Source organism: Mirounga leonina, unplaced genomic scaffold, assembly GCF_011800145.1.
Source record: "Mirounga leonina isolate KUSES-001 unplaced genomic scaffold, KU_Mleo_1.0 Mir_165, whole genome shotgun sequence".
Classification (NCBI taxonomy): domain Eukaryota; kingdom Metazoa; phylum Chordata; class Mammalia; order Carnivora; family Phocidae; genus Mirounga; species Mirounga leonina.
The window spans coordinates 19,940,873-19,955,632 of record NW_023270415.1 but is presented as its reverse complement, the minus strand read 5'-3'; the positions used below and the strand labels follow the sequence as shown (position 1 = coordinate 19,955,632).

Here is a 14,760-nt window from a genome sequence, read left to right as displayed (position 1 = left end):
TTAGCATAATTTAAGTCCTGCAAGGCTGAATTATATTCTATATAACTGTGAGCAAATATTAGTGTAATTTTAGTATTCACTATTTTTTGTTTCACTTATGTATTAAAATTAAGTAAAATATTGACTTAATAAATAATATTAAAATGTTCTATTCTACATTACAAAGCAAATTACATATACAGAAGAAGAAAACCAACCCTGTTGTAGATTTGTTGATTTTTTAAGTTAGAAATACTCACTATTCTCAAGTTTTTCTCAGAGAGTTAATGATTTTATTTATTTTTAAAGATTTTATTTACTTATTTGAGGGAGACAGAAAGAGCACAAGCAGGAAGAGAGGCAGAGGCGGAAGGAGAGGGTCAAGCAGACTCCCTGATGATCGGGGAGCCCCATGAGGGGCTCGATGCCAGGACCTGAGCTGGTCAGATGCTTGCTTAACCAACTGAGCCACTCAGGCACCCCCAGTTAATGATTTTAAAAAGTACTGTTATTCTGTTTGATTTTTCTTTTTAATAGATTTTATTTATTTATTTGAGAGAGAGAGCATGAGCAGGGGGAGGGGCAGAAGGAGAGGGAGAGGGAGAAACAGACAGCAGACACTTCCTGCTGAGCACCGAGCTGACTCTGGGTGTGGGGGGGGCTCAATCCCAGGACCCTATCCCAAGAACCAGAGATCACGACCTGAGCTGAAGTCAGATGCTTAAATGACTGAGCCACCCAGGCACTCCTGTCATTCTGTTTGATTTTTAATGCATGTATGTACTAATCAATTCATTCATCCATTTACTTGTGTATTTGTATAATCATTTAATTCAATTGTATGCCAGGCATTCAACTTGATGCTTTCAAAACAAGTTGACCAAAATAATTTTCTATGACTCTTTCTCTCTTGGAATATACTTGAACACCTTTACAATATTAATTTTTTAAGAAAAATGAACATTTATAAAGGGAAGGTAGTGGTAACTTTTTATGGTTTTACATTCTGTTCTGTTCTTGTCTTGGTTGAATTCTTCCCGGCTATTTGTGCCATATCCAGTGAGATCTACAATATAGTGAGGTCCATTCAACTTAGTGTAGAAGGACAATGGTGAAGTGCTGCCAAAATATTGGCAAATTTACATATCCATATTAAAAGTTGTTAAGTTGAAAGAACGCTTCTAAATAGTCCAAATCTAGTGCCAGAATATCAGTCTAATATACCAGTAGGGACAATAGACATCATGAAAATAAAATCTTCGTGTTTAATGCCTGGAGGAGTACATTCCATTTTTTAAGTGTTCTGAGTGCATTGCTTATTAGCAATAATTGGTGGGTGCATATGTGTAAGCTATTTTACTCTATTCCAGAACAATTTCTTTATAACAGTATACTTACTGTACTTAAAAAGTATAAATGATTTTCAAAATTCAAGCAATAAACTCTTTGAGCTTTTTTCAATCACATGGAGGTGGAAATGAGTATTTAAATTTCTCAAATATTATAATTTATCTTGTCTTTTCATTTTAGAGAAGAAGAAACCAAAACACAGAAAGACAAAGTGATTTTGTCAAAATCTAACAGTATCTGGCAGCACTGGGCTGAGAAACTTAGCCAATGCAGTTGACTGGGCACACAGGTAGGAACCTAGAAATCTGTAGGGTTTATCACAATGTTTAGCGATATCCAACTTCTTTCTCTCATTAGTTTTACCTTTGCTGTTTATGTCACAACAGTTTTTTTTTGCAGAAAGTTACACCTATTCATAGAAATATGTATGTTTATTGAGCCAAACTCAATGTGGATGCACAGTTGACATAAAATTCACATCCGCACATTCGGATAATGCCAAAAAATATTTAATTACTGAATCTAGTGATCTAACTTAAGTGGAAAAGAGTGTATTGAATCAGAAACATATTTTGTAATTTGCTGATTCAGTTTACTAAAATTTGAAAGTAAAGAATTCAGGATATAAGCAGTTCAAGAAAGGAGCTTAATGAATATTCCCCCCCCCCGCCCCAGCCCAGTGGATGCAATGAAGTATAATCAACCACGTATTAGTGATGATGCATTGTTAAAATTTTCCAAAAAATTTAAATCCCTACAATACTCAGTTATTATGCAAATGTGATTGCTGAAGGATATATATCTCCTTGGTGGATTAGTGGATTCCAGTGGTTTTGACAAAATTAAAAAATAGTAATGGGCCAGTAATTAAACAATGTCTGCTTTTTGTCTAGTTTTATACCAGGCATGATGGGGAACACAAGAAAGCCTCAAGAAGCATATAATCCAATGGAGCGAGAACAACACACAAGAAGTAATTCAAAAACTATTAGGGAAAAAGGAAAAAGAAAACTGGTGCAGGTTGGACACCAGGGAGACTTGACATGATCTTAGAGCATAGAATCCGAATGGGCAGAGGGGAGGAGAAAGAATTCACTATGAATCAAGGAAGAATGGCTTAAGTAAAGGTACACATGCAAGACCATCAATGAAGAGAAGCCAGGTTGACGCCAAACCTAGGATGTCAAGGAATGGCCAACCTGGGTTCTCCGTGTCGCTAGGGCCACATGGTTCAACTGTCATTGTCAACGTTAAAGGTCTACCATGGGAGCGTATCATCTCATTAGTACTACAAGAGATTTCAGTATAAAGAAACTATTATCATTTCTTGTCTTGTGCTACACTGGCACTGGCTTATGTTCCCACAACACCTTGTTTTGTTTTGTTAAAATTTTATTTATTTAAGAGAGAGAGTCAGAGATAGCGACAGAAATAGCAAGAGGGAGCACAAGCTGGGAGGAGAGGGACAAGCAGACTCCCCACAGAGCAGGGATCCTGACGCGGGGCTCGATCCCAGGACCCGGAGATCATGACCTGAGCAGAAGGCAGACGCTTAACCGACTGAGCCACCCAGGCGCACCAACACTTTGTTTTTTAATGTTTAGTGTTGTTAATATTTGACATGTAAAAAAGTATATATAGTTGACCCTTGAACAACACGAGTTTCAACTGCATGGGTCCTCTTACACATGGATTTCTTTCAATAAATACAGTGCAGTACTATAAATATATTTTCCTTATGATTTTCTTAATAACATTTTCTTTTCTCTAACTTACTTTATTGTAAGAATACAGTATATAGTACATATATAAAATATGTGTTAATCAACTATTTATATTATTGGTAAGGCTTCTGGTCAACAGTAGGCTATTAGCAGTTAAGTTTTTGGTGAGTCAAAAATTATACTTGGATTTTTTTTTTTTTTTAAAGATTTATTTATTTATTTTGAGAGAGCGAGAATGAGAGAGAGAGTACATGAGTGGGGGAGGGTCAGAGGGAGAAGCAGACTCCCCGCCGAGCAGGGAGCCCGATGCGGGACTCGATCCCGGGACTCCGGGATCATGACCTGAGCCGAAGGCAGTCGCTTAACCAACTGAGCCACCCAGGCGCCCTATACGTGGATTTTCAAGTGTGCGAGGGGTTGGCACTCCTAACTCCCACGTTGGTCAAGGGTCAACTGTATAAAATATATATATATATTTTATGTATATATACATATATGTACATATATGTATATATAGTAAAAATATATATAGTATATTTAGTTACAAAGCACAATGGTAAACAGCCTCAAACCACCCCCTAAGAATTAGAACATTTCCAGTAACCTGCATATACCTGTGAGCACCTGCCTTATCCCATCTCCTTGCTTCCCCATCCCCTGAGGATAACCACCATTTTGAGTCTTTCATTCCCTTCTTTAAATATAATTTTATCATTTATGTATATTTTCCTAAAGAATATATTATTTAGATTTGCTAGGTTGAGTTTTATAAAAATGGTGTTCTACGACTTGCTTTTGTTCAATCAGTATTATGCTTTTAAGACTCATTCAGTTGTGAGCGGTAACTTGCTCATACAGATTGAGAGACCCACTGGCATTTTCAGATCAGTTGCTTTAAATCAGCCACAGTGGTAGTATTTACATCATGGAAAACATCAATCTCTACAAATCAGGGCTTTCTTTTTCAAAGAAAGAGTTGTTAACTTTTACCAGCACACCTCTGATTTCAACCATCCTATGTGTATTTGAAATGCAGTTTTCTATAAGGGGACAATTCCACAGTGTATCCATTTTCCTGTCCACCAGCATATCAACAAAGGTTGTTCACATTTCATGGTACCTGAGACTTGTTTCTCTAAGATATTTACCCAGATGTGGAGTTTCTGAGCTTTAAGTTATGTGACTATTCAAGACTTTAAAATAATGGAAAACTGTTTCCAAAATTGTTTATGCCCCACCTAGGGTGTATGAGTTTCCTTTCATCTCTGTCTTCACCAGCACTTTTGTTTGATTTCCTAATTAATACCGAACCAAAGCTTGTAAAATAACATTCCCCTAGGGTCTTAATTTGCTTTTCTTTGATTACTATAGTAGTTAAGCATTTTTTGTATGTTCTTTGGCCATTTGTGTTTCCTCTTCTGTGAAATATCTGTTCATATCTCTTGCTTATTTTTCTATTGGCTTGTTGACCTTTATTAAATTGTATGTTGTTTATGTATTCTAAATATTCATCTTTAATCAGTGACAAATATATTGCAAATGTATTTTGCTATTTTGTGGCTTACTGATTCACCTATTTCTGGCATCTTTTGATGAACAGGAGTTTTTAACACTCTAAATTTAAGTTAAATTTTTTTGTTATGTTTTGGGATTTTTTTCACCTTCTTTAATATGTCCTTCTCTATCCAAATGTAAGGAAAATATTTTCCCATAGCTTCTTTTCTAATTATCCCAACTGGATGTACTGACCGCATCTAGCCAGAACACTGAATGACGAAGTGGTGATATATCTTAGATGCCATTGTCATGGCACTATACGTACTTTTTTATTTATGCAGGAAACATTTTGAAGTCTCCTGACATGAACTTAATGTGCTATGTGTCTTTTTAAGATTTTATTTATTAGAGAGAGAGAAAGCATAAGCAGGGGAAGCATGCAAGGGGGAGAAGCAGACTCCCCACTGAGCAGGAAGCCCTACAGGGGGCTCGATCTTGGGACTCCAGGATCATGACCCAAGCCGAAGGCAGATGCTTAACCCACTGAGCCACCCAGGCACCCCTTAATATGCTGTGTTAAGGAGTTTGAATTGTGTCCTATAGAAAATGGGATAAAAGAAGCAGCTTTACTTTTAGAAAGGTAATAAACTAAAAAGAGGTAAGATAGTACAAGGAGTCCCATTTACAGGCTTGTTCCAGTAGGCAGAGAAAAAGGACAAAAGCACAGAGGAGGTAGTGTCAGGGAAAATGAAGAGGAGGCCGGTTTGGGGAGGAAATTCACTGCCACGATTTGAGACCAATTTAATATAGGGCTGAGAAAGAGGGAGGAAAACCAAGTATGGTGTTGACATTTCTGCTGGGAAAGTCTGAAGGGATCTATAATGTGAAAATGGGAGAAGGCAATGTAAGTTACAAAAACAAGTTGGAAGTAGTGACAAAATTTGGGGGGGAGCCAACATATAATTGACCAGTTTGTACCTAAATCAGGCACAGACATGAGGAGGCTGTTCCTCAGAATCCACACATCTTGTTTGCTTTTCTCCTTTGCCCTTAACCTTCTGACATACACAGCCCGAGGGAGTGGTGGATATATGACTGACCGTTACCATGATCTGGATGATCTGGAGCAGGGCAAGATGTTTGGTTTCATTTCTTTCTTTCTTTGTTTTTTAATCTTCAGGTGCCATTCAAATACAGTCAGTATTGTTGGATTTAAAACTTACCCAAAGAATCTGGGACTATTTCATCTGGAGAATGAAGTGCTTGTGAAGTCTCCTCCGTCCTTTCTGCCAGGTTGTCTCCTTGAAGCCTAAATAATTAAAAATGGTCATTGAATCCTCTAATAATGTTGAATTGTGAAATGTGAACCATATACTACTGGGGACATGACTATGAACTTTTCAACTTAAAATCAGACATCCTTCCTCAAAGTAGAAATAAAAGTTTTCTAAAGCCTTTGTCATATAGTGTTTTTGTTTTTGTTTTTGTTAACGACAAGTCTTCCGTCATCTTTTTCCCTTATATACATGGGAAGATTAAGTGTAGGCAGAATCTGCTTTTATTCTCAGCCTGACTGGAGGAAAGTGTATAAGCAAACATTTTCACTAAAACTACAATAGGGAAGTGAGTGGAAGAAAAGCAGGAGTCCAACACAGTGGGCTCGCCTTACTTCTGGATCCAGGGGATGAGAGGGTTTCCATGATTATACAGAGGTTTATCAAACACAGTTCTCCAAGTCAACCAAACTTGAGCTTAAAGGCCTGCAGGTCAAGGTAAGTCTCAACAATGGAAGTTAAGATTCCTAATCTGTGTGACTCCCCAGGGTTCTCATAGGCACTGGGTCTTCAGGAAGGGAAGACATGGGTACTTTTAAGACAATATATTTCTGAACTTCTGTGTCCACCTTGCAATGGTGAGACTAGTGATACCTAATCCAGACAGTCTGGATTTACCTTATACTGTGAAATCACCCTATCAAATGAGGTAGAGCTCATTAATAACTGTTGGAACTCTGTCCTAAGAATGAGCTCTGATAATATTGGAGGACAGTATATTAGATAATCCAGAGATTGGAAGTTTCTATCAGTGCCCTTATTTTTTTCTTGTATTTAGCTGATGGCAAGTGCCCTCATGGCAGAATATTAATAAATGCATAACAAATAGCATTAATATTTTTAAAAATACAAACTCAAGTACAATCCATAACTGTACAAGGCTCAAAAGTTAAACTTTTCAACTGCCTTGTATCTTTGTTTTTATATGCCACAGTAGAATGACATACTAATTTGCATTTTGCTTTTGCATATTCAAGCACATATGCATGACTCTTTACCTTTTGTGTAACTATAAATAGTATAAATTATATTTTCATCTTTATTCTTTTAATATTAAGTTAATATTAATATTAAAATCTGCACATTTTTGTACATATTATATATTAATAGTTACATATTAACTTCTATACACAAAACCATATTTACTGTATTATATAAGCTAACTAAAGAATTCTCAAGAGTAATTTCCTGATAGGACATTTTTTGGTCAAATATATACATTTTATACCTTTTTTATTGATTTTATACTTTGAATTAATTTTTAAAATTTTACTTTGAAAGAACAACATCACTTTTAAATGATTTAGCTACATACTTCTCAAATCTGTCCAACTATTTTTTGCTTATTTCTAATCATCAGAATAAATACTTCACTAAACTGCAGTATCAAATAGTCTTTTTGCATTTCCTTTGTCTAGGACCATTTCATCAAATTTTCAAAGGGAGAAAGTATGTAGAAACATGAGATATGGAAAGATGTAAGTAAACATTATTATTAAAAATTGACAATGAAATCCAACATATTTGGGTATTTCAAATTAGATTAAAAACCTAAATGGAAAATAAATCTCCAGCAAAGGCAGAAAGAAAGAAGCAAGAAATAAAAACTAAGTTGTAAATTTCTTTTTGCTAACTGCAAGCTTCAATAAGACTTATTTTGTATTTATTAATATGCTCAGTAATAAGCCTAATATGGTAGAGATGTAAGTAAGTGACAACTGATCCTGATTTCAGACTTCTCAATTTAGCTGAGTCAAAAAGACAAATGGCCATGAAAGCAACTCAACAGATTGGGTGGCCTTGAAGCTGGCTCATCTCTGTGCAAACACTGCCCTCCAGACACCTTAAGAGTTGGAGTTACCGTGACTTGGCAGCAACTCCATTAAGGAATGCTTCACAGCCCTGCTATCCTTGAGTGCTCTGCCAGTGTTTCCCAAACTTGTAATCCACACAGCACTACTTCTGTAAGAGGTTAATAGGCACTATGCAAACAAGGGTTATGTGGGCAAGTCCGGGAAATTCAGTCTTAATAAAAGTTAAATCTTTTTTTTTCCTTTATACTACAAGAGTTTTACTCATACTCCCAAACCTTTTCTCTTTGCTTTCTAAAACTCCTTTTCCATATTAAACACTCTCTTAATATTCTCAGTGTCTAAACAAAATGTTTCCTGCTCTGCCTTGTCATCACTGAAACCCTTTCCCAAGAATATTGCACCCTTTTTTCCTCTAAGAATATGAGAGTGCATCCTCTCCAAAGGAAGCTGCCTAATTCCTTGACCTCAGATAACACAGGATTAGAAATATTAACCTTCCTTCTTTCTGCCTTTGAAGACTTTGCTCAAAGTTTTCTTCTTCAACTCAAGCATCATTATCACCTTGAATGATTTCCGTGTTCTTGTGTATCTACCCACTAATTTGGCCCTTGATCTCAAATCTGGAAATCTTCCCTTCTACTTCACCTTCTCTTGCCCAAGGACATATAACCCAGAATTGCTCCATGTCAGCAATCTTTCAATCCAATGTTCTGTTCTCTGACAATAAACTTGCTTCCTTTAGGCTCTTTCACGAACTCACTGTTCTTAACACTTTCTCTTCAGTCAAATATGGATCCCAATTTCTTTTTCTCCCAGGTACCTGGCCTCCGCTCGTTCCAGTTCTGCCCTACTCAGCTGGGACTTGTGGTCTCCTCAGTTCCCATGCACCTACATCCTCCTGTCATTTGTGACTAACCAGACCCTAATTCTGTATTAATCCATCATTTTCCTACACATGTGCACCTGGAGCAATGCGGGAGAAAGTCAGACACTCTAGGATTGGTGAGTACAAGTCAATGGTCTCCAACTTTAAACTTGGGCTTCTTGGCTTCTTGGTTGTCTTTCTTCTGTTCCTTTCAAAGTCTTTAAAAAACTATTATCTCTTTTTTAGGTCACCTAGAAAAATGATATATTAAGGAAGAAAGATGTGCTACTCCCCCTCACACAGCACCTACAGAATTATCTTCAGCCCAGCCAGTATTCACCACCTTTCCAATTCACGAAGGGTGAGACCCTCTGTCCTGTGTAAGGCTCAGACCATCCATTTAGGTTGATGATTTGGATCCCCTCATCTCATCTCTCTCTTGGACCTTGATTTATTTTATCCATTACCATTCATTCTGTTCATCCTCATTGCTCATTTCCCACAGCATAGAAGCAAGCTCATTTCTCTTTCAGCCTTAAAAAAAAAAGACAAACACAAAACAAAATCCCTCCCATAATTATCTCAAACATCTGACTGTTGCTTTTTCTCGCTCATTCTTCTTTGAACCAAACTCTCTAAATATTCTTCATTCATTACCTTTGCTTCCATAGTTTTCATTCATTCCTCAACCTATTTTAACTGGTCTGTGTCTCTCCCATTCTGAAATGACTGTCTGGCTTAATTGCCATATAAAACAGAAACTTCTAATACCTTATTTTTATTTAACTTTCAACTGTACTTTGTATGCACACTCTTTTCCCAATCTCTTTTATACCATCTCTCTGAATCAGCTCATCTACTCATGGTTTTAATTACATATAGATTGACATTTTTCAAATCTTTATCTTGAGTCCTCAGCTCAAGATTGGTGTAGCCAAATTTTTGTAGGACATTTTACTTGGATGCACCAAAAACATCACAAAGGCAACATGTCCAAAAGCAAACTCATTTTCTTCATCACCCTGTATTGTTAATCAATCCCAGTGTTGCTAATTACGCCTCCTAAGGAGATTTCCTGAATCCATCACTTCTTCTTTATACACTACTATAAGTTTGCTGCTCATTTTTATTCACCTGGATTATTACATAATGTCCTCACTGATGGTCATACTTAGAAACTTGCCCTTCAAAAACCAATTTTCCATATGGCTACCAGAATGTTCAAAACAAATCCAAACATATTACTCTTATGATTTAAATATTTTAGTGCAAGAGATCTTAACATGAGTATTTTTAGAGGGTCTATGGGCAGGTTTTAGGGGAATCACAATAATTCACAGTAAATGGGATGAAAAGTTTTTGGCAGATGTGCTTGCTCTCTTTGGACAGGGAGACAGTAACTTCAACCAGATTTTCAAAATAATCCTTGACTCCAAAAAGTTTAAAAACTACCATTTTTACTGGCTTCTCATCACCTGCAAGATGAGTTATGGTTTCCTTACCAAGTCATTTGAATCTCTATTGCACAACCCCTACCTGTTTCTGCAAATTCATCTTCCTTGATTTTATACTTCATAAAGCCCACTGCTTTTATTTTTTTGCAGATATTTTGTTATTAAGGTTCTGAACTATTATATAATTATCTCTGGCATGTCTTACTTACTATTTGGTTTAATCCTGGTTTTTCATTCTAGAGTCTCTTCTTTTCAGAACCTTTTCTTTCAGAAGTCCTAGCACCTATGCAAAACTTTACCATTGCTCTTGCTTTACTATGTTTTAATTGTCTGTTTAGATGTCTGTTTGTCAATACACTCCAAGTGTCTTAAAGGCAGGAATTCTATTTTTCATATTTTTATGTCCCTAAAACCTAGCTTAGGTTGAGCTTGATACATTGGTAAGCTCTAAAAGAGATTTCTTAGGGCATTTTTTAATGATTAGCTCACCTTGGAGATAAGGACAGGAAAACAGGGCACACCCTGTATATGAATTTTCTACAGAATACTGCAATAGAGTTACATTTCCTTGAAAAGAGGTGACACTATCTGGTGTATATTTAGGGTTAAACAGTTCTTAACCTGGTTTGCCCTAATGCACAACATGAGACAGAGGCTTCTGTGCCATGCTTGTATGACCTGGGGAACAGGAGTGAAAGACATGGGAGTAAAATGCGAAAGGAGAGAAACACAATACAAGGATGTGTTATTGAGCCAGGCCCTGTACAGATGGCTGCAGCACAGTCCCAAAGAATTCTGAGGATCCTTATGAAATGTGTCCACTAGAAGGATGCAAGGGTAACGAATTTATCCATAGGCTCCTGGTCAAGGGTGGTCCTTGAGCACTGATAACTCTGAACCTGTAAATTGCATATGCATTAGTATTGAGTGATTCTCATTGGTTATCCCAGGGCAGGAAATGAGATACAAAAGATACTAGCAAAAGTGGGATGCTAAAGATTGCTCTGGCACAAAGCTGGTTGCTACAGTGAGGAACATGTGCAGATATAGTGGCTAATAAGAAGTATTTGAAATGACATACAGGTGGGGCTGATAACGACAGTAAATGTATTTGGCTCTAAAATAAATCAATCAGATTTAATTTTATATTGACCAGTGAGACCTGGCTAGAGGAAATGCTATTACTATACCTATTAGTAAATTCTATCTCTGAGTTTGTGAATCAACAATCATCTTCCATGGACTCAGTCTTAATAGTGACTAAACCAATGAAAGATAGCATCCTCAGAGACTGTTGCGATGTCTACCACAGAGCCTATCATAGTACCAGGCACATGTATATGATCAATAGATATTTGTTAAGTAAATGTTATCAAAAATTCCCTGGGTCTTATAAAATCGATTTAAGGATGATGGATCAGTCAAGAGAAAGAAGGTTGAAGCTCATTTAGGAGATTGGTAGCTATAGCAGTGGCTCAAATTTTGGTGTTTGCAGATGTTTTGAGATTCAGTTGATCCCAATGTCTCATTCTGTAAGAAGCAAGGAAACCAAAAACAGCGTCAAATAGCAGCCCAGTTCTAGTTTAAAATGGTCAGTAAAAACACACTATTCCATATCCACTCAGAGGAGGAAGTTTTGAATACTGTAAGCAGTGGGAGAATTGAAAAGATCAGTGCCACCTTTCTTTTATACTTAAAAAAAAATCCAGGGCGCCTGGGTGGCTCAGTTGGTTAAGCGACTGCCTTCGGCTCAGGTCATGATCCTGGAGTCCTGGGATCGAGTCCCGCATCGGGCTCCCTGCTCGGCAGGGGGTCTGCTTCTCCCTCTGACCCTCTTCCCTCTCGTGCTCTCTGTCTCTCATTCTCTCTCTCAAATAAATAAATAAAATCTTAAAAAAAAAAATCCAAAACACTCAAAAAGGAGACATATTTCCCTTTTCTTTAAATCTCTGGTATTGTCAATCCAGTTGAACTACATGATGCGATGAGAGAAGATTCAAATAAGTGAATTCTTACTTTTTCACTTTGGCCTAGAAGACATTCAAATTCGTGAGCAATCATCTTTCTGTTTTTATGTTATTACACTATATATTATGTATTTTAATCTTCCTTGAATACTTTCTGGAAGAAAGTAGTATCTAACTATAACTAGAATGGACACTTATCAAATGTTTCTTTGAACCAAATTGAATACACTATGGTATGCATGAAATTAAATGCCAAGCTAACATTTCTAGCCTGTATAGTTCAGAAGACATGATAAACAAAATCTGGATTAATTGGAGAAACATTAATAGAGAAGGTGGTATTTGAATTCAGCTTTGATAAAGCTAAAGTTTGATTAGAAAAAAAAAGAGAGAGAGATAAAGGGGTATAGCTGGGTCTGGATCAAGTAGGACTTTCTACAATGTCATCTAGAAATTTGATGCTAAAATTCCTAGCCTTCTTCCCTGATGAAAATGGAAGCCAGTGGAGGGTTGAAGCAGAATGACATGATCAGACTTCCGCTTTGAGAAGGATGTGCTGTGTTGAGCATAGACTGTTGGGGAGCAATGATGAAAGCAGGGAAATTCTTTAGGAGGTTATTTCACCAATCTTGTTGAGAGTTGAGCATGGCTTGCCTAAGGGTGTCAATGGTGGAGGTGGTAAGAAGAGGACTGACTGTGGATAAATTCTGTAGGTGGAGCCAATAGCACCCCTGATGAGTTAGATTTGGGGGGACAGGGGGCAGGGAAGGAGAAAGCGAGAGAGAGAGAGGAATTAAAAAAATGTTGCCATTTTTCTGTCCCTAGCAAGTGAAATCACCATGTTGCCATTTGCTGAGATAAGGAACACTGAGGGGAAAGCAGATTTGTTGGGGATGAAGTGGAATTTAGTTGGGGACATGGTAAGTTTAAAATGCATTTTAGACATGTAGGTAGAGGTGTGGAGAGGCAGCTGGATATCCATGTGGAGATGCTGAAAAGACTTTAAGGAGCTGTGGAAGGAGGCGTGCCCCTTCTGGATTCTAAGACCTCTACAAAGGACTTCAGAATATGATATACTACTATTTAGGTGAGCTGTTTTGTTGAAGAATATGATATTCTGTTTCACGGGAAAATAAATAGCATATCATAATAAATATCAATTAGAGCAAATGAACCACAATAAACAGTTTTAGTTTTCAGAAACTTTGAACCATTTTCTTCAAACGGTTAGATTAACTTATCTCCCCCCTCCAAAGTCTGCTTTTAATTCACAAAGACTCTTTTACAGAATCAGTCATCGAGTCATTTCTAAGTCTCCTTCTAAAAGTTAATATTCCATTTCGGGATTCCAGTATGTGTCTCCAGAATTATTTTTTGAGAAAAATTCTAACAACTTATTGTCACTCACTCACTTATGAAGTCTTAAAAAAGCCAAAATTGTCATCAACGTCAAAAATTTACTGGGGACCTTCAAAGGCCAAGCTCTCCACTAAGCCCTGAGCCCACAATGTGGCATGAGACCTGCATGGATTTGCATGATCTTTCTAATTTCTTTGCAAGCTTTCAAGAAGTTAGAGATCAGGCCTGAGACTCCGACACTATCGGGGCCTAGTATATTCATTTACCTTTGTGCCCCCTTGAATAACGATGTATTCAGCATTTCTCTGAATTCACTAAACGCTTATTGTAATTCCTTTTCTATCCTACAGTTGCTGTTCTCTGAAACTTTGCTGCCCTCCTCCCTAAGTTCCTCAGGGAATTACCTGGACATTCTTCCTCCCATACTCCTTTTGAAACCCACGGACACCACCCGGCATTCTCCCTTACCCCTGGCCATTCCAGTTTGACCCTCTGGTGAATGGTCTGCTTTCTGTGACTCGGGGCCCTATGACACCATCTCTCTGACTCCTCGGCAGCCTTCTGTAGACCCCCGACAGAGATCTACCTCCCAGAGCCTCCAGCAAATACTCCTTCCAGCAGTCCCCCAATTTCCCTTCTTATTTTAGCATAGTCATTTTAAAATCTTCCTTCCAGCATTCACCTGAGGCACTCTTGCTCTTTCTTGACTCTGGCTGTTTAGGTCACATGAGGATAAGTAACAATGCGACAGGATGAAGCACCTTTTTCCTGAAAGCAGAAGGTGGTAGAGTAACATCCTCCTTCACCAGAGGGCTTCCCTTAAATATTGCTTTTTAAATTCCCTCCCTCGTTCGCAAGAACCTCCGAACATCAACCTCTAAAATAGAAGGACTGATGGTAACGCAGAGATAAAAACCATGCTCTTTCCCGATAAATTTTCCTCTTAACTTCTTATCTCCTGAAAATGAACTATGGGTCTGCAAACTCTCTGTGACTCTCCAATCAAGTGTAGAGCTCTCTCCTGTGGGGCCAGTTGCAGACAGGTAGCTGCCATAGGTGGCCTCTTATCTGGGCTGCTAATTACTCTCCTGGCAGAGGCTTAAGAATTTTGAAAGCGAAGGTGCCTGGGTGGCTCAGTTGGTTAAGTGACTGCCTTCGGCTCAGGTCATGATCCCGGAGTCCCGGGATCGAGTCCCGCATTGGGCTCCCTGCTCAGCGAGGAGCCTGCTTCTCCCTCTGACCCTCCCCCACTCATGTATTCTCTCTCTCTCTCTCATTCTCGCTCTCTCAAATAAATAAATAAATCTTTAAAAAAAAAAAAGAATTTTGAAAGCGAAATCTGAGGAAAGCACACATGGAAAATACACATTTTATTTTCATTCTCCTCTGCTTTATCTCAACTCAAAGGTAAAAATGT

The 14,760-nt window shown here is 37.8% G+C and overlaps 1 protein-coding gene across 1 annotated transcript in view; it reads right to left on the bottom strand.

The window, feature by feature from the left end:
• Positions 1-14,760, bottom strand: part of CUNH8orf34 (chromosome unknown C8orf34 homolog) — a 370,508-nt gene that overhangs the window by 78,956 nt on the left and 276,792 nt on the right. Inside the window, exon 9 of the mRNA XM_035011295.1 lies at positions 5,774-5,859. Within this exon, the coding sequence (XP_034867186.1) occupies positions 5,774-5,859 (86 nt within the window). The remainder of the gene's footprint in view (positions 1-5,773; positions 5,860-14,760) is intronic.